The 20221-nt window shown below is 42.4% G+C and overlaps 1 protein-coding gene and 2 non-coding genes across 16 annotated transcripts in view; all 3 read left to right on the plus strand.

Annotated features, from left to right (window-relative positions):
- Positions 1-22: 22 nt before the first annotated feature.
- The window catches only part of LOC106595512 (TRAF2 and NCK-interacting protein kinase), a 55780-nt gene continuing 35581 nt past the window's right edge, over positions 23-20221 (plus strand). For 4 of the 14 annotated variants that reach the window (XM_045697754.1, XM_045697757.1, XM_045697758.1 and 1 more), the window contains exons 1-2: positions 13148-13561; positions 19250-19315. In XM_045697754.1, coding sequence (XP_045553710.1) covers positions 13505-13561; positions 19250-19315 — 123 coding nt within the window. In that variant the 5' untranslated portion in view covers positions 13148-13504. Of the gene's footprint in view, positions 258-4407; positions 4565-4779; positions 4899-8857; positions 9199-9413; positions 9533-13144; positions 13562-19249; positions 19316-20221 lie in introns of those variants that run through there. The other 10 variants (XM_045697748.1, XM_045697752.1, XM_045697753.1 and 7 more) reach the window with 6 other exon arrangements.
- On the plus strand, positions 3843-3925 carry trnal-cag (transfer RNA leucine (anticodon CAG)). Its single transcript has one exon. It is a non-coding gene; the product is annotated as a tRNA-Leu (tRNA).
- On the plus strand, positions 8452-8534 carry trnal-cag (transfer RNA leucine (anticodon CAG)). Its single transcript has one exon. It is a non-coding gene; the product is annotated as a tRNA-Leu (tRNA).

Genomic DNA, 20221 nt, shown 5'->3' on the forward strand with positions numbered 1-20221 from the left:
TAAACACTTTATTATGGTATTAATTAAGCAATTTATTATAGTCTAACTAAAAAGGATTTGCAAGAGTTCTCGCGGCAGTTGTCGTGGCCGAGTGGTTAAGGCGATGGACTAGAAATCTGTTATTTTCTTCCCGCGCAGGTTCGAATCCTGCGGAGAACGGTGAAAAAAATTGTCCGTTCCTGTCGAAGTCTACAATACTCGAATTTCATGTGAAGCTCTTTGACCACATGAGGGCGCCCTCCACTTTCACGTATCAGGTATGTAAAAAACATTATGAACACCTTCCTTGAGTAGTGGGCCATTCCTGATACACACAGGAAACTGATGAGTGTGAAAACCCCAGCAGCGTTGCAGTTCTTGACACAAACCGGTGCGCCTGACACATACTACCATACCTCGTTCAAAGGCACTTAAATATTTTGTGTTGCCCATCCACCCTCTGAATGTCACACAATCCATGTCTTAATAGTCTCAAGGTTTAAAAATCCTTCTTTAACCTGTCTCCTCTCCTTCATCTACACTGATTGATGTGGATTTAACAAGTGACATAAATAAGAGATCATATCTTTCACCTGTATTCACAAGGTCAGTCTATGTCATGGAAAGAGCTGGTGTCCTTAATATTTTGTATACTCTTTATGGCTCTGGTATGGTATATGCGAGGTATCGCCTGTATTCATTTCAGTAACTCTATGTCAGTGAAAGGTTAAAGAAATAGTCCATTCTCAAATCAGATTCATCTGTCTTCAAAATGACTTGATTTAAAGGCATAGTCTGTGATTTTTAAGACAGTTGATATTGGGGAAATATTATGTCACCCGTAGGTACAGAATAATAATGTGTGTGTGTGATATGGCTTCTTCTGTGCATCTTCACATTTGAATTATAGAGTAAGCATTAATTGGAACAGATATCATCATGTACTGTAGCATGTGCTATGTTACACCCTCCCAGCACACACACACTGGAAATTTAGCCCAGAATCACTTATTAAATATTTAAGTAATATTAGTAATGTGTTCTCTTATGCTTCCTCACTCTCTCTCCCCCCCCCCCCCCCCCAAATCAAATTAGTTTGTCATATGCGCCGAATATAACAGGTCCAATTAAATCAAATAAAATGTATTGGTCACATACACATGTTTAGAAAGATGTTATTGCGGGTGTTCCGTAATAATTGTGTTTCGTGCTCCAACAGTGCAGTAATATCTAAGAAGTAATATCTAACAATTTCACAACAATACACACAATACAGACAACCTAAAGTAAAGGAATGAAATTAAGAACATATAAATATTTGGACGAGCAATATCGGAGCGGAATAGACTAAAATACAGTAGAATAGAATAGAATACAGTATTTACATATGAGATGAGTAATGCAAAATATATACACATTATAAAGTGACTAGTGTTCCATTATTAAAGTGGCCAGTGATTTCAAGTCTATGTATATAGGGCAACAGCCTCTAATGTGCTAGTGATGCCCTTTAGATAGAAGCTGTTTTTCAGTCTCTCAGTCCCAGCTTTGATGCACCTGTATTGACCTCGCCTTCTGGATGATAGCGGGGTGGACAGGCAGTGGCTCGGGTGGTTGTTGTCCTTGATGATCTTTTTGGCCTTCCTGTGACATCGGGTGCTGTAGGAGTCCTGAAGGGCAGGCAGTTTGCCCCCGGTGATGCGTTGTGCAGACCGCACCACCCTCTGGAGAGCCCTGTGGTCGCGGGCAGTGCAGTTGTCGTACCAAGCGGTGATACAGCCCGACAGGATGCTCTCAATTGTGCATCTGTGAAAGTTTGTGAGGGTTTTAGGTGCCAAGCCAAATTTCTTCAGCCTCCTGAGGTTGAAGAGGCGCTGTTGCGCCTTCTTCACCACACTGTCTGTGTGGGTGGAACCTTTCAGTTGGTCAGTGATGTGTACGCCGAGGAACTTGAAGCTTTCCACCTTCTTCACTGCAGTCCCCTCGATGTGGATAGGGGATGCTCCCTCTGCTGTTTACGGAAGTCCACGATCATCTCCTTTGAGTGAGAGGTTATTTTCCAGGCACCACACTCCCAGGGCCCTCACCTCCTCCCTGTAGACTGTCTCGTGTAGACCTTATCGTGAAATGCTTACTTACAAGCCCTTAATAACCAACAATGCAGTTCAAGAAATAGAGTTAGGGAAATATTGACTAAACAAACTCAAGTAAAAAATAAAACAAAAATTAACAAAATAACAATAACGAGGCTATATACAGAGGGTACCGGTACCGAGTCAATGTGCGAGGGTACAGGTTAGTCGAGGTAATTTGTACAAATAGGTATGGTTCAACGTAAACAGTCCAGGTGGCCATTTGATTAATTGTTCAGTCGTCTTATGGCTTGGGGGTAGAAGCTGTTAAGGAACCTTTTGGATCTAGACTTGGCGCACCGGTACCACTTGCCGTGCGGTAGCAGAGAGAACAGTCAATGACTCTCTCCCCTTCTCTCCCATGTCTCTGTCTCATTCTCTTTCTCTCTGCCTTTCTCTTTCTATGTGAAGGTATGTTGTCGTGGCACTCTAGGGGAAACAGGGTGTGACATGCTCAGGTGATTCCATGGAAAACACTGGATGAAGAAAACAACAATTGTATCACATGCACACACACCTGCAGACATATCGCAAACCCACACACACACACACACACACACACACACACACACACACACACACACACACACACACACACACACACACACACACACACACACACCAAGATGTGATAATAGCCGTGCCTGTATAATGTATTGGCTCTGACATTAGCTTGGATGAGTTTGGCATTGGCTTTGATACCACTTTGATAACTCAACTTACATGTACATAATCACCTCAATTACCTCGACACCGGTGCCCCCGCACATTGACTCTGTACCGGTACCCCCTGTATAAAGCCCCGTTATTGTTATTTACTGCTGTTCTTTAATCATTTGTTATTCTTATCTCTTACCTTTTTTTTGTTGCTATTTTCTTAGAACTGTATTGTTGGTTAAGGGATTTTCACTGTAAGGTCTACAACTGTTGTATTCGGCGCATGTGACAAATTACATTTGATTTGATTAAATGGTATGAATGACTAATAGTTCCTAAGAAGGTCTTGGGAAGACAAAGCAGTCTGTAGATTTCTCACCTGGATGACTGGAGGCTTCTCTGGATGAAAACAAGTTTAGCCAATCTTCCAACCGGCCACAATTCCAGGGGTTTCCATTCTGGGATTTTCTTATCAGTGTAATCCTTTGGGGACTTTGATTCATAACCGTTTAACAGACAGTTCCAGAGTATTTGTCTGTAATCATTTTAATGTAGTAACGTAATTTATATATATTTTTATGTAAATATTTGATTTGATAAATGTTCAATTAACATGACTTATTTTGGTATAGTGATACCGAAAGAGCCCAATTCTATGGTTCCTCTGCATGTGTTGTTTTGGCTTAATCCTTATAGTCCTGATCTCTGACCAAAACAGTTCCAGTTCTGTTATAGTGACAGGACACGACAACACACCTCTACTCTGTTCTATTCTCAGGAAACAGTTCTACTCTTTTCTATTCTCAGGAAACATTTCTACTCTTTTCTATTCTCAGGAAACATTTCTACTCTTTTCTATTCTCAGGAAACATTTCTACCCTGTTCTATTCTCAGGAAACATTTCTACTCTTAGGCATTGATTACATAAATGTTCCCATTATTAAAGTGGCTTGAGTTGAGTCAGTATGTCTGGTATTGTGCATTTACTGGTCTTTGTGGTGATCTCAGGAAGCCGTGCCTATTTCTACTTTTACCTAGTCCGGTTTATCCCGACACCAAACCCAGTTGTTAAGAGTCAGGATGGCCGAGCGGTCTAAGGCGCTGCGTTCAGGTCGCAGTCTCCCCTGGAGGCGTGGGTTCGAATCCCACTTCTGACAAGCTTTTAACGCCTGCATGTCATACTGCTTTGTAATAACCAGTTGACAAATAAATGACTTAGTAATGGAAATAACGTAGTTAACATGTGAGTGATAATTAATTTTCAGAGTCTTGGAGGTGTGGTTGGAATCCCACTTCTGACAAGCTTTAACGCCTGCATGTCATACTGCTTGTAATAACCTGTTGAGAAATAAATTACTTAAGATAATGGAAATAACACCTAGTTAACATGTGTAGTGAATAACTATCGTATTTTTAACAAATGAATACTAGTTATCATGTTCCTTTATTGACCCTTAGTGGTGAGACGATGTATCTGCACCCTGGGCAACTTTCTTTCTTTCTGTTGTTCTGGCTTTGTTAAGAAAAATAAATCATATAATATTCCTATTTCTACTTTTACCGATACACGTTCTACAGCAAGTCATTACAATGACAAATCGAGTATGTTAGAATTTACACATTTGTTGGTCGGAGTACGTCAGAATATTGAATTTTAGACCTCGTGCTGTCGTTACGGAATCAGCATGGCCGAGCCTTCTAAGGCGCTGCTTTACCCTGGAGGCGTGGTGTTGAATCCCTCTCCTGAAAATGCTTTATCGCCCGTCTGTCACAGGGAAGTCATTCCAAATCATGGTGTAATACATTACCTCTTGAGAATTTTTGTTCTAAATCGATCGATGTAGAATCTTCATATTGCGCTTGATAATGCACTTAAACACTTTATTATGGTATTAATTAAGCAATTTATTTTAGTCTAACTGAAAAGGATTTGCAAGAGTTCGCGCGGCACTTGCCGTGGCCTAGTGGTTAAGGCGATGGACTAGAAATGTGTTATTTTCTTCCCGCGCAGGTTCGAATCCTGCCGAGAACGTTGAAAAAAATTGTCCGTTCCTGTCGAAGTCTACAATACTCGAATTTCATGTGAAGCTCTTTGACCACATGAGGGCGCCCTCCACTTTCACGTATCAGGTATGTAAAAAACATTATGAACACCTTCCTTGAGTAGTGGGCCATTCCTGATACACACAGGAAACTGATGAGTGTGAAAACCCCAGCAGCGTTGCAGTTCTTGACACAAACCGGTGCGCCTGGCACATACTACCATACCTCGTTCAAAGGCACTTAAATATTTTGTGTTGCCCATCCACCCTCTGAATGTCACACAATCCATGTCTTAATAGTCTCAAGGTTTAAAAATCCTTCTTTAACCTGTCTCCTCTCCTTCATCTACACTGATTGATGTGGATTTAACAAGTGACATAAATAAGAGATCATATCTTTCACCTGTATTCACAAGGTCAGTCTATGTCATGGAAAGAGCTGGTGTCCTTAATATTTTGTATACTCTTTATGGCTCTGGTATGGTATATGCGAGGTATCGCCTGTATTCATTTCAGTAACTCTATGTCAGTGAAAGGTTAAAGAAATAGTCCATTCTCAAATCAGATTCATCTGTCTTCGAAATGACTTGATTTAAAGGCATAGTCTGTGATTTTTTAAAGACAGTTGATATTGGGGAAATATTATGTCACCCGTAGGTACAGAATAATAATTTGTGTGTGTGATATGGCTTCTTCTGTGCATCTTCACATTTGAATTATAGAGTAAGCATTAATTGGAACAGATATCATCATGTACTGTAGCATGTGCTATGTTACACCCTCCCAGCACACACACACTGGAAATTTAGCCCAGAATCACTTATTAAATATTTAAGTAATATTAGTAATGTGTTCTCTTATGCTTCCTCACTCTCTCTCCCCCGTCCCCCCCCCAAATCAAATTTGTTTGTCATATGCGCCGAATATAACAGGTCCAATTAAATCAAATAAAATGTATTGGTCACATACACATGTTTAGAAAGATGTTATTGCGGGTGTTCCGTAATAATTGTGTTTCGTGCTCCAACAGTGCAGTAATATCTAAGAAGTAATATCTAACAATTTCACAACAATACACACAATACAGACAACCTAAAGTAAAGGAATGAAATTAAGAACATATAAATATTTGGACGAGCAATATCGGAGCGGAATAGACTAAAATACAGTAGAATAGAATAGAATACAGTATTTACATATGAGATGAGTAATGCAAAATATATACACATTATAAAGTGACTAGTGTTCCATTATTAAAGTGGCCAGTGATTTCAAGTCTATGTATATAGGGCAACAGCCTCTAATGTGCTAGTGATGCCCTTTAGATAGAAGCTGTTTTTCAGTCTCTCAGTCCCAGCTTTGATGCACCTGTATTGACCTCGCCTTCTGGATGATAGCGGGGTGGACAGGCAGTGGCTCGGGTGGTTGTTGTCCTTGATGATCTTTTTGGCCTTCCTGTGACATCGGGTGCTGTAGGAGTCCTGAAGGGCAGGCAGTTTGCCCCCGGTGATGCGTTGTGCAGACCGCACCACCCTCTGGAGAGCCCTGTGGTCGCGGGCAGTGCAGTTGTCGTACCAAGCGGTGATACAGCCCGACAGGATGCTCTCAATTGTGCATCTGTGAAAGTTTGTGAGGGTTTTAGGTGCCAAGCCAAATTTCTTCAGCCTCCTGAGGTTGAAGAGGCGCTGTTGCGCCTTCTTCACCACACTGTCTGTGTGGGTGGAACCTTTCAGTTGGTCAGTGATGTGTACGCCGAGGAACTTGAAGCTTTCCACCTTCTTCACTGCAGTCCCCTCGATGTGGATAGGGGGATGCTCCCTCTGCTGTTTACGGAAGTCCACGATCATCTCCTTTGAGTGAGAGGTTATTTTCCTGACACCACACTCCCAGGGCCCTCACCTCCTCCCTGTAGACTGTCTCGTGTAGACCTTATCGTGAAATGCTTACTTACAAGCCCTTAATAACCAACAATGCAGTTCAAGAAATAGAGTTAGGGAAATATTGACTAAACAAACTCAAGTAAAAAATAAAACAAAAATTAACAAAATAACAATAACGAGGCTATATACAGAGGGTACCGGTACCGAGTCAATGTGCGAGGGTACAGGTTAGTCGAGGTAATTTGTACAAATAGGTATGGTTCAACGTAAACAGTCCAGGTGGCCATTTGATTAATTGTTCAGTCGTCTTATGGCTTGGGGTAGAAGCTGTTAAGGAACCTTTTGGATCTAGACTTGGCGCACCGGTACCACTTGCCGTGCGGTAGCAGAGAGAACAGTCAATGACTCTCTCCCCCTTCTCTCCCATGTCTCTGTCTCATTCTCTTTCTCTCTGCCTTTCTCTTTCTATGTGAAGGTATGTTGTCGTGGCACTCTAGGGGAAACAGGGTGTGACATGCTCAGGTGATTCCATGGAAAACACTGGATGAAGAAAACAACAATTGTATCACATGCACACACACCTGCAGACATATCGCAACACACACACACACACACACACACACACACACACACACACACACACACACACACACCAAGATGTGATAATAGCCGTGCCTGTATAATGTATTGGCTCTGACATTAGCTTGGATGAGTTTGGCATTGGCTTTGATACCACTTTGATAACTCAACTTACATGTACATAATCACCTCAATTACCTCGACACGGTGCCCCCGCACATTGACTCTGTACCGGTACCCCCTGTATAAAGCCCCGTTATTGTTATTTACTGCTGTTCTTTAATCATTTGTTATTCTTATCTCTTACCTTTTTTTTGTTGCTATTTTCTTAGAACTGTATTGTTGGTTAAGGGATTTTCACTGTAAGGTCTACAACTGTTGTATTCGGCGCATGTGACAAATTACATTTGATTTGATTAAATGGTATGAATGACTAATAGTTCCTAAGAAGGTCTTGGGAAGACAAAGCAGTCTGTAGATTTCTCACCTGGATGACTGGAGGCTTCTCTGGATGAAAACAAGTTTAGCCAATCTTCCAACCGGCCACAATTCCAGGGGTTTCCATTCTGGGATTTTCTTATCAGTGTAATCCTTTGGGGACTTTGATTCATAACCGTTTAACAGACAGTTCCAGAGTATTTGTCTGTAATCATTTTAATGTAGTAACGTAATTTATATATATTTTTATGTAAATATTTGATTTGATAAATGTTCAATTAACATGACTTATTTTGGTATAGTGATACCGAAAGAGCCCAATTCTATGGTTCCTCTGCATGTGTTGTTTTGGCTTAATCCTTATAGTCCTGATCTCTGACCAAAACAGTTCCAGTTCTGTTATAGTGACAGGACACGACAACACACCTCTACTCTGTTCTATTCTCAGGAAACAGTTCTACTCTGTTCTATTCTCAGGAAACATTTCTACTCTTTTCTATTCTCAGGAAACATTTCTACTCTTTTCTATTCTCAGGAAACATTTCTACCCTGTTCTATTCTCAGGAAACATTTCTACTCTTAGGCATTGATTACATAAATGTTCCCATTATTAAAGTGGCTTGAGTTGAGTCAGTATGTCTGGTATTGTGCATTTACTGGTCTTTGTGGTGATCTCAGGAGGCCGTGCCTATTTCTACTTTTACCTAGTACGGTTTATCCCGACACCAAACCCAGTTGTTAAGAGTCAGGATGGCCGAGCGGTCTAAGGCGCTGCGTTCAGGTCGCAGTCTCCCCTGGAGGCGTGGGTTCGAATCCCACTTCTGACAAGCTTTTAACGCCTGCATGTCATACTGCTTTCTAATAACCAGTTGACAAATAAATGACTTAAGATAATGGAAATAACGCCTAGTTAACATGTGTAGTGAATAATTAAGAGAATCCTTTCAGGTCGCAGTCTCCCCTGGAGGTGTGGATTGGAATCCCACTTCTGACAAGCTTTTAACGCCTGCATGTCATACTGCTTTGTAATAACCTGTTGAGAAATAAATGACTTAAGATAATGGGAATAACACCTAGTTAACATGTGTAGTGAATAACTATCGTATTTTTAACATATGAATACTAGTTATCATGTTCCGTTATTGACCCTTAGTGGTGAGACGATGTATCTACACCCTGGGCAACTTTCTGTCTTTCTGTTGTTCTGGCTTTGTGAAGAAAAAGAAATCATATAATACTCCTATTTCTACTTTTACCGATACACGTTCTACAGCAAGTCATTACAATGACAAATCGAGTATGTTAGAATCTACACATTTGTTGGTCGGAGTACGTCAGAATATTGAATTTTAGACCTCGTGCTGTCGTTACGGAATCAGCATGGCCGAGCCTTCTAAGGCGCTGCTTTACCCTGGAGGCGTGGTGTTGAATCCCTCTCCTGAAAATGCTTTATCGCCCGTCTGTCACAGGGAAGTCATTCCAAATCATGGTGTAATACATTACCTCTTGAGAATTTTTGTTCTAAATCGATCGATGTAGAATCTTCATATTGCGCTTGATAATGCACTTAAACACTTTATTATGGTATTAATTAAGCAATTTATTGTAGTCTAACTGAAAAGGATTTGCAAGAGTTCGCGCGGCAGTTGTCGTGGCCGAGTGGTTAAGGCGATGGACTAGAAATGTGTTATTTACTTCCCGCGCAGGTTCGAATCCTGCCGAGAACGTTGAAAAAAATTGTCCGTTCCTGTCGAAGTCTACAATACTCGAATTTCATGTGAAGCTCTTTGACCACATGAGGGCGCCCTCCACTTTCACGTATCAGGTATGTAAAAAACATTATGAACACCTTCCTTGAGTAGTGGGCCATTCCTGATACACACAGGAAACTGATGAGTGTGAAAACCCCAGCAGCGTTGCAGTTCTTGACACAAACCGGTGCGCCTGGCACATACTACCATACCTCGTTCAAAGGCACTTAAATATTTTGTGTTGCCCATCCACCCTCTGAATGTCACACAATCCATGTCTTAATAGTCTCAAGGTTTAAAAATCCTTCTTTAACCTGTCTCCTCTCCTTCATCTACACTGATTGATGTGGATTTAACAAGTGACATAAATAAGAGATCATATCTTTCACCTGTATTCACAAGGTCAGTCTATGTCATGGAAAGAGCTGGTGTCCTTAATATTTTGTATACTCTTTATGGCTCTGGTATGGTATATGCGAGGTATCGCCTGTATTCATTTCAGTAACTCTATGTCAGTGAAAGGTTAAAGAAATAGTCCATTCTCAAATCAGATTCATCTGTCTTCAAAATGACTTGATTTAAAGGCATAGTCTGTGATTTTTTTAAGCTGACAGTTGATATTGGGGAAATATTATGTCACCCGTAGGTACAGAATAATAATGTGTGTGATATGGCTTCTTCTGTGCATCTTCACATTTGAATTATAGAGTAAGCATTAATTGGAACAGATATCATCATGTACTGTAGCATGTGCTATGTTACACCCTCCCAGCACACACACACTGGAAATTTAGCCCAGAATCACTTATTAAATATTTAAGTAATATTAGTAATGTGTTCTCTTATGCTTCCTCACTCTCTTCCCCCTCCCCCCCAAATCAAATTTGTTTGTCATATGCGCCGAATATAACAGGTCCAATTAAATCAAATAAAATGTATTGGTCACATACACATGTTTAGAAAGATGTTATTGCGGGTGTTCCGTAATAATTGTGTTTCGTGCTCCAACAGTGCAGTAATATCTAAGAAGTAATATCTAACAATTTCACAACAATACACACAATACAGACAACCTAAAGTAAAGGAATGAAATTAAGAACATATAAATATTTGGACGAGTAATGTCGGAGCGGAATAGACTAAAATACAGTAGAATAGAATAGAATACAGTATTTACATATGAGATGAGTAATGCAAAATATATACACATTATAAAGTGACTAGTGTTCCATTATTAAAGTGGCCAGTGATTTCAAGTCTATGTATATAGGGCAACAGCCTCTAATGTGCTAGTGATGCCCTTTAGATAGAAGCTGTTTTTCAGTCTCTCAGTCCCAGCTTTGATGCACCTGTATTGACCTCGCCTTCTGGATGATAGCGGGGTGGACAGGCAGTGGCTCGGGTGGTTGTTGTCCTTGATGATCTTTTTGGCCTTCCTGTGACATCGGGTGCTGTAGGAGTCCTGAAGGGCAGGCAGTTTGCCCCCGGTGATGCGTTGTGCAGACCGCACCACCCTCTGGAGAGCCCTGTGGTCGCGGGCAGTGCAGTTGTCGTACCAAGCGGTGATACAGCCCGACAGGATGCTCTCAATTGTGCATCTGTGAAAGTTTGTGAGGGTTTTAGGTGCCAAGCCAAATTTCTTCAGCCTCCTGAGGTTGAAGAGGCGCTGTTGCGCCTTCTTCACCACACTGTCTGTGTGGGTGGAACCTTTCAGTTGGTCAGTGATGTGTACGCCGAGGAACTTGAAGCTTTCCACCTTCTTCACTGCAGTCCCCTCGATGTGGATAGGGGGATGCTCCCTCTGCTGTTTACGGAAGTCCACGATCATCTCCTTTGAGTGAGAGGTTATTTTCCAGGCACCACACTCCCAGGGCCCTCACCTCCTCCCTGTAGACTGTCTCGTGTAGACCTTATCGTGAAATGCTTACTTACAAGCCCTTAATAACCAACAATGCAGTTCAAGAAATAGAGTTAGGGAAATATTGACTAAACAAACTCAAGTAAAAAATAAAACAAAAATTAACAAAATAACAATAACGAGGCTATATACAGAGGGTACCGGTACCGAGTCAATGTGCGAGGGTACAGGTTAGTCGAGGTAATTTGTACAAATAGGTATGGTTCAACGTAAACAGTCCAGGTGGCCATTTGATTAATTGTTCAGTCGTCTTATGGCTTGGGGGTAGAAGCTGTTAAGGAACCTTTTGGATCTAGACTTGGCGCACCGGTACCACTTGCCGTGCGGTAGCAGAGAGAACAGTCAATGACTCTCTCCCCCTTCTCTCCCATGTCTCTGTCTCATTCTCTTTCTCTCTGCCTTTCTCTTTCTATGTGAAGGTATGTTGTCGTGGCACTCTAGGGGAAACAGGGTGTGACATGCTCAGGTGATTCCATGGAAAACACTGGATGAAGAAAACAACAATTGTATCACATGCACACACACCTGCAGACATATCGCAAACCCACACACACACACACACACAAGATGTGATAATAGCCGTGCCTGTATAATGTATTGGCTCTGACATTAGCTTGGATGAGTTTGGCATTGGCTTTGATACCACTTTGATAACTCAACTTACATGTACATAATCACCTCAATTACCTCGACACCGGTGCCCCCGCACATTGACTCTGTACCGGTACCCCCTGTATAAAGCCCCGTTATTGTTATTTACTGCTGTTCTTTAATCATTTGTTATTCTTATCTCTTACCTTTTTTTTGTTGCTATTTTCTTAGAACTGTATTGTTGGTTAAGGGATTTTCACTGTAAGGTCTACAACTGTTGTATTCGGCGCATGTGACAAATTACATTTGATTTGATTAAATGGTATGAATGACTAATAGTTCCTAAGAAGGTCTTGGGAAGACAAAGCAGTCTGTAGATTTCTCACCTGGATGACTGGAGGCTTGTCTGGAAACATTTCTACTCTGTTCTGTTCTCAGGAAACATTTCTATTCTGTTCTATTCTCAGGAATCATTTCTTCTCTGTTCTATTCTCAGGAAACATTTCTACCCTGTTCTATTCTCAGGAAACATTTCTACTCTGTTCTATTCTCAGGAAACATCTCTACTCTGTTCTATTCTCAGGAAACATTTCTACTCTGTTCTATTCTCAGGAATAATCTATATTCTATTGCCTTTAGCTCTCTGTTATAAAACACATGGTTATTCTCAATGGGATAAAGGACAAATAAAACCAAACACAAAAGGACTAAATGGGCCGCATTGAATGAAACTTCTCTATTCTGAACGTCTGATTAGCTCCTATACACAGCACTATGTTCATAATACATACATCATATATTAGTAATAATACTACGTTATAAAACATTTAAATATGAAAGAGTGGTGACCAAGTGTATGACGTCTACATGGATGTTATGTACCTACAACAAAGTTGATTGGCCCTTGTTGAACTCATGTAGTTTGATACATCGCTATGTTTCCATTTATAAATCTCTTTTACAAAAAGTTCCACTTTACCTAACATTGTTACTAAACTTTAGACAAACCAGTTACCACACCCCGGTTTCAGAGATGGCTTACTCTGGAAACTCCTTTTGTCACTACTGAGTTGAAATGATTCCATTCATCAAATCCGGCTTTCCTCTGGAGTGGGAGTGGTTTACAGATTTGCCACGCCCGCGGTGTCTTTGATTGACATAGCTCAAAAGCAGCAGCAGCAAGCAAACCGTGAGTTGTCGCTCTGTCGGTTGAACCTACAGACATGGATTCGGTGCTGCTGCTGATCATGTTCACGTCCCGTTATAGTCACACACCAGCATCTCTGCTCCAGCAGCGTTTTTTTCATTAACGTCGGTCACCTCTAAGCCTACTGACAAACTGGGATATATTATATTTGATCTTTTTTATTTTCTCTGTCGCCATCTCTCCATCGCTTATCAGTTTGAAAGAGGAAGGCAGGCTCGTTTCCCCGCGGAAGAGGGCAGCCTATAGCGGGCGCCAAGGGCATTTACTCCGTGGTCTCGTTGTCTGGATGATTTCTGATTCTGGGGATTTTTTCAATATTTGATTTGAATCATGGCGACTGATTCCCCTGCCCGGAGTCTGGATGAGATCGACCTGTCTGCTCTACGGGTAAGATAAAGCCGGGTCTGCATCATTTATCTGTTTCAGTATCAGAGATGGCTACTACTCTCTCTCTCTCTGTGTGTGTGAGACAACGCTTCTAAAATGGGTCAAATTCCCCATCCCAACATACAACCACCAACATGGCAGACTGGCCTAGCGATGTTTGTGCATGAGCAAAACATATCCAAATATCGAATTATGCAGGCATATATAGCACTGTTCATAACCTAATAGCAGGTGGTTGGTTATACAATGTAACATAGCACTGTTCATAGCCTAATAGCAGGTGGTTATACAATGTAACATAACACTGTTCATAGCCTAATAGCAGGTGGTTATACAATGTAACATAACACTGTTCATAGCCTAATAGCAGGTGGTTATACAATGTAACATAGCACTGTTCATAGCCTAATAGCAGGTGGTCATAGCCTAATAGCAGGTGGTTATACAATGTAACATAGCACTGTTCATAGCCTAATAGCAGGTGGTCATACAATGTAACATAGCACTGTTCATAACCTAATAGCAGGTGGTTATACAATGTAACACAGCACTGTTCATAGCCTAATAGCACTATTCATAGCCTAATAGCAGGTGGTTATACAATGTAACATAACACTGTTCATAGCCTAATAGCAGGTGGTCATAGCCTAATAGCAGGTGGTCATACAATGTAACATAGCACTGTTCATAGCCTAATAGCAGGTGGTCATACAATGTAACATAGCACTGTTCATAGCCTAATAGCAGGTGGTTATACAATGTAACACAGCACTGTTCATAGCCTAATAGCACTGTTCATAGCCTAATAGCAGGTGGTTATACAATGTAACATAGCACTGTTCATAGCCTAATAGCAGGTGGTCATACAATGTAACATAACACTGTTCATAGCCTAATAGCAGGTGGTCATAGCCTAATAGCAGGTGGTTATACAATGTAACATAGCACTGTTCATAGCCTAATAGCAGGTGGTTATACAGTGTAACATAACACTGTTCATAGCCTAATAGCAGGTGGTCATAGCCTAATAGCAGGTGGTCATAGCCTAATAGCATGTGGTTATACAATGTAACATAACACTGTTCATAGCCTAATAGCAGGTGGTCATAGCCTAATAGCAGGTGGTTATACAATGTAACGTAGCACTGTTCATAGCCTAATAGCAGGTGGTCATAGCCTAATAGCAGGTGGTTATACAATGTGACATAGCACTGTTCATAGCCTAATAGCAGGTGGTCATAGCCTAATAGCAGGTGGTCATAGCCTAATACCAGGTGGTCATAGCCTAATAGCAGGTGGTCATAGCCTAATAGCAGGTGGTCATAGCCTAATAGCAGGTGGTCATAGCCTAATAGCAGGTGGTCATAGCCTAATACCAGGTGTCAAGCCTAATAGCAGGTGGTCATAGCCTAATAGCAGGTGGTCATAGCCTAATAGCAGGTGGTCATAGCCTAATAGCAGGTGGTCATAGCCTAATACCAGGTGGTCATAGCCTAATACCAGGTGGTCATAGCCTAATAGCAGGTGGTCATAAAATGTAACACAACAGATGAACATACTCAGTGGAAAAACGTTAACCAAGTCTTTATCTTTCGACTGATTTACTAACGACTAACCTAGATAAACAATGGTTAGGTATGAAATAGCATGACAGCATAGCCATGTAATCTAATGTCATGGTTTGGGGGGGGGTCTTGACTTTTAGGTCTGAATATCTATCACTATGTATCTATTTATATGTCATATATTGTCTATATTACAATACCTTGATATATTGAATATGCCAATATGGTTATATGTTGGTATAACCATCAGTGTAGATGCTAAACTATGCTAAGCCAGTAATGCTAGTGGCTAGGCTACCTGTAGACTGTGTTGTTTGTGCACTCTTAGAGAAAATGGTTCCAAATGGGTTCTGCAGCTATCCCAATAGGAGAACCCTTTTTGGTTCCAGGTAGAACTATTTTATTTTCCATGTAGAACCCTGTGTGGAAAGGGTTCTACATGGAACCCAAAAGGGTTGTACCTGGAACCAAAAGTGGTTCTTCAAAGGGTTCTCCTATGGGGACAGCCAAAAAAACCTTATGGTTCTAGATGGCACATTTTTTCTAAGATCGTAGACTGGGGCTGTAGGCTACTGTGGCTGTTGCTGCACTCTCTGGTTCTTTTGTTAACCCTGAGCAAAGACACACACACACACACACACACACACACACACACACACACACACACACACACACACACACACACACACACACTGCACCTACTCTGCAAGATGATGTGTGTGCATTTGCATTTGTTTGTGTGTGTGGTCAGGTACTGTGTATAGATATAAGCTAATGCCATATGACCCACAGACTAGTAAAAAGGATGATAGACAGTTTATTGATGCCATTCTAGAATCTCCATGACATAACTCACAATATGACACAGTAAACAACATAGTACTGTAGTAGCATGTTGAGGTTGCCAGGTTGGACAGAGCAGGTCTAGAACTGAGCTGTACAGTAGCATGATTAGGTTGCCAGGTTGGGCAGAGCCAGTCTAGCTGAGCTGTACAGTGGCCTATTGAGGTTGCCAGGTTGTGCAGAGCCAGTCTAGCTGAGCTGTACAGTGGCCTGTGTGGATTACAGTTCTCCACCAGTCAGTCGCAGACATTAATCCACTGGTTAGTGGGTCACTGGCTAGACTGGCCTAGGAACCGCTGGACAGACGAGTGTGTGTGTGTGTGTGTGTGTGTGTGTGTGTGTGTGTGTGTGTGTGTGTGTGTGTGTGTGTGTGTGTGTGTGTGTGTGTGTGTGTGTTGGGAAATCCTGATTGAGAAGTGGTCAGAGAATTGGTGATACAGCACACACACACACACAGTCAGAAGCCAGGCAGTCAGCTGATGACATCAACAGATCAGCAGGACAGCACTGACCACACACACACACGCAAGTGTAGAGAGAGGAGCTGATGAATGAGAGAGACAAAGGCAAAGTGAAAAAGAGGGAACGAGGAAGGGAGAGAGAAAAATAGATGGAGAGCGAGAGAAAGAGAGAGATTGAGTGCCAGGTATGTCACTGATGACACCCTATCCTCCACTACTTTTGGCCAGAGCACTAGCTGTTATAGACGACACTCTCAACCTAAACCCACCTACACCCCAGAACTGACCTACATACATCTTATTCATGAATTATCTGGGTGTGTCACACTTAAATGACTCCCCCTGAATGTGTCTGGGTGATCTAATTTACAGCTGAGCCACAAGACCCCCTTATTCACACTATTTCCCTAGCCTCTCACACACACACACACACACACACTTTAGAGCCATAGAGTTTGAAGAATGTGTACAAGGCCTCGCGAGGAGCTGAACAGAGAATCAACATTTGTGTGTGAGTACAGTAGAGTCCTTCTCTCATGACAGTGGTTGTTTAGATACGACCAGTGACAACGTGACTCCCATTATCCACTAACCTATTGTAATCTAATCATCTCACACACACACCCTGAGAGCCCATTCTGTTGTATATAGTCATGATGACGGACACTTTTCTATCAGTTAGTCTGAGGATATGAATGAACTGGAGCAGCAGAAACACTCTGTTTTACTCTGTTCACACACACTTAGACACACTTGATCACTAACCCTTGTGTGGGCTTGTTTAGAAGAGTGAGTGTTTCTCGTGGTACCACAGGAGGTAAAGAAGGGAAGAAGAGAGGAGAGATGAGGAGATAGCTAGAGAGAGAACATAAAAGAGAGTAGACGTGCCACAGTGGTGCTTAGATACTGCTGGAATGAGAGATGGAGGGAGAGACAGATGGAGGGAGAGACAGATGGAATGAGAGATGGAGGGAGAGACAGATGGAGGGAAAGACAGATGGAGGGAGAGACAGATGGAATGAGAGATGGAGGGAGAGAGATGGAGGGAGAGACAGATGGAGTGAGAGATGGAGGGAGAGACAGATGGAATGAGAGATGGAGGGAGAGACAGATGGAATGAGAGGTGGATGGAATGAGAGATGGAGGGAGAGATGGAGGGAGAGACAGATGGAGGGAGAGACAGATGGAATGAGAGACAGATGGCATGAGAGATGGAGGGAGAGACAGATGGAATGAGAGATGGAGGGAGAGACAGATGGAATGAGAGATGGAGGGAGAGACAGATGGAGGGAGAGACAGATGGAATGAGAGATGGAGGGAGAGACAGATGGAGGGAGAGACAGATGGAATGAGAGATGGAGGGAGAGACAGATGGAATGAGAGATGGAGGGAGAGACAGATGGAGGGAGAGACAGATGGAATGAGAGATGGAGGGAAGACAGATGGAATGAGAGATGAGGGAGAGACAGATGGAATGAGAGATGGAGGGAGAGACAGATGGAATGAGAGACAGATGGAATGAGAGATGGAGGGAGAGACAGATGGAATGAGAGATGGAGGGAGAGACAGATGGAATGAGAGATGGAGGGAGAGACAGATGGAGGGAGAGACAGATGGAGGGAGAGACAGATGGAATGAGAGATGGAGGGAGAGACAGATGGAATGAGAGATGGAGGGAGAGACAGATAGAGGGAGAGACAGATGGAATGAGAGATGGAGGGAAGACAGATGGAATGAGAGATGGAGGGAGAGACAGATGGAATGAGAGATGGGGGAGAGACAGATGGAGGGAGAGACAGATGGAGGGAGAGACAGATGGAGGGAGAGACAGATGGAGGGAGAGACAGATGGAATGAGAGATGGAGGGAGAGACAGATGGAGGGAGAGACAGATGGAGGGAGAGACAGATGGAATGAGAGATGGAGGGAGAGACAGATGGAGTGAGAGACAGATGGAATGAGAGATGGAGGGAGAGACAGATGGAATGAGAGATGGAGGGAGAGACAGATGGAGGGAGAGAGAGATGGAGGGAGAGACAGATGGAAAGAGAGTAAAACTGCCATAGCCAAAAGGCTCTGTTGGAATGAGAGAGCGATGGAGAGAAAAAGAGAGAGAGAATAAAAGAGAATATGAGAGTGCCATAGCATTTCTCAGAGATGGGCTGGAATGAGAGTGAACGAAACTTTGAGAGGTACATATATCTACTCTGGCTGGCTGGAGATGAATGGATAGAGAGAAAGAGAGAGAGTTGGAGTGAGAGAAAGAGAGTGAAAGAAAGAGAGAGTGAGGGCTACAGAGGGGGGAGTTGAATTCCAGCTATTGTTGGAATGCCTTAGCAACACAGCAAAGAGGGAGGTGTGTGTGTGTGTGTGTGTGTGTGTGTGTGTGTGTGTGTGTGTGTGTGTGTGTGTAAGGTCACTGGGTTCTCTGCTGTGGTCTAGCGGTTGCTCTAATAAGCTAACCATTATGCAGCCCCTTTAGCTAGCTATCGACAGTAGCAGTCTATTAGCATCAGCTAGCTTCAAGCTAACTGTCTGTAGCCTATCTCTGGGGGCTAGCATCAAGCTAACGGTCTATATGTTTTTCGGGGCTGGCATCAAACTAACTGTCTATCTGTGCTAGCATCAAGATAACAGTCTATATGTCTGGGGTGGGGACTAGCATCAAGCCAACGGCCTGTAGCCTATGTTGTTGGGGCTAGCATCAAGCTAACAGTATAGCCTATGTCTGGGGGCTAGCATCAAGCTAACACCTCTATAACTGCCAGCTTCAAGCTAAATGTCGGTACACTCTGTGACTCAGAATCTGTCTCTCTTTAGGACCCAGCAGGCATCTTTGAGCTGGTGGAGTTGGTAGGCAATGGAACCTACGGACAGGTGTACAAGGTAAGACGCACACTTCTCTCTCTCTCTCCTGGTCTCCCTCTCTCCCCCCTGGTCTCTCTCTCTCCCCCCTATCTCTATCAGTAGGAAACAGTCATTTGTCTCTGACAAGATGCAGAGGGATGTATATTTCAGGACACAGGATATGACTGAGCGATTTCTCGTCTCTGCCTCTGTCAGTGGTTTATGTTTGATTGGCGTAATGGTGGTTTGGGGTCTCAGTTTCTCCAGTGTGTGTCCAAGTGTCACTGTCTTTGTGTCCAAACCTCCTTTCCTTTCCTCTCCTTTCCTCTCCTTTCTTTATCTTTCCTCTCCTTTCCTCTCCTGTGAAGTCATTCCTTTATAGATGCACCTTTGTATATGTTGTTTCAACTGTGTTCATTAGGGATGGGAATTGCCAGGGACCTAACGATATGAAATTATCACCATACTGACAGTAGGTGCCCATACGATATGTATTGCAATTCTCACGATTCTATATGTATTGCGATTCGATACTGTGATTTTATTGCGATTCGATGTTCCAGACATATTTCTCACCATATGTCTGCTGCAGGGAGACAAGAGAGAGAGCCATGAGAAAACCAAATAAAAGTAATGGAAATAAAAGTGCTTGAAAACAAATTGGCTCCCAATTGAAAAAATAAGATGGAGAACAATATCAAATAATATTGCGATATTGTCCAAACGTTACGATGCAATATTTAGTAAAAAAGAATATCCTGAATATGTAACTATTGATATTTCCCCCTTCACTAGTGTTCATGTTTGTGTATAATGGACTAGTGTGTGTGAAGGTCATGTTGGAATGGGGAGTAGAGATGGCTCTGATTGGATAAACAAAAGAGGTCAACTAGAGGTCAACGCTGTTAGCCACAGATAAAGTTTGACAGCCTCTTCCGTGTGTGT

This window comes from Salmo salar, chromosome ssa16 (assembly GCF_905237065.1).
Source record: "Salmo salar chromosome ssa16, Ssal_v3.1, whole genome shotgun sequence".
Taxonomy (NCBI): Eukaryota; Metazoa; Chordata; class Actinopteri; order Salmoniformes; family Salmonidae; genus Salmo; species Salmo salar.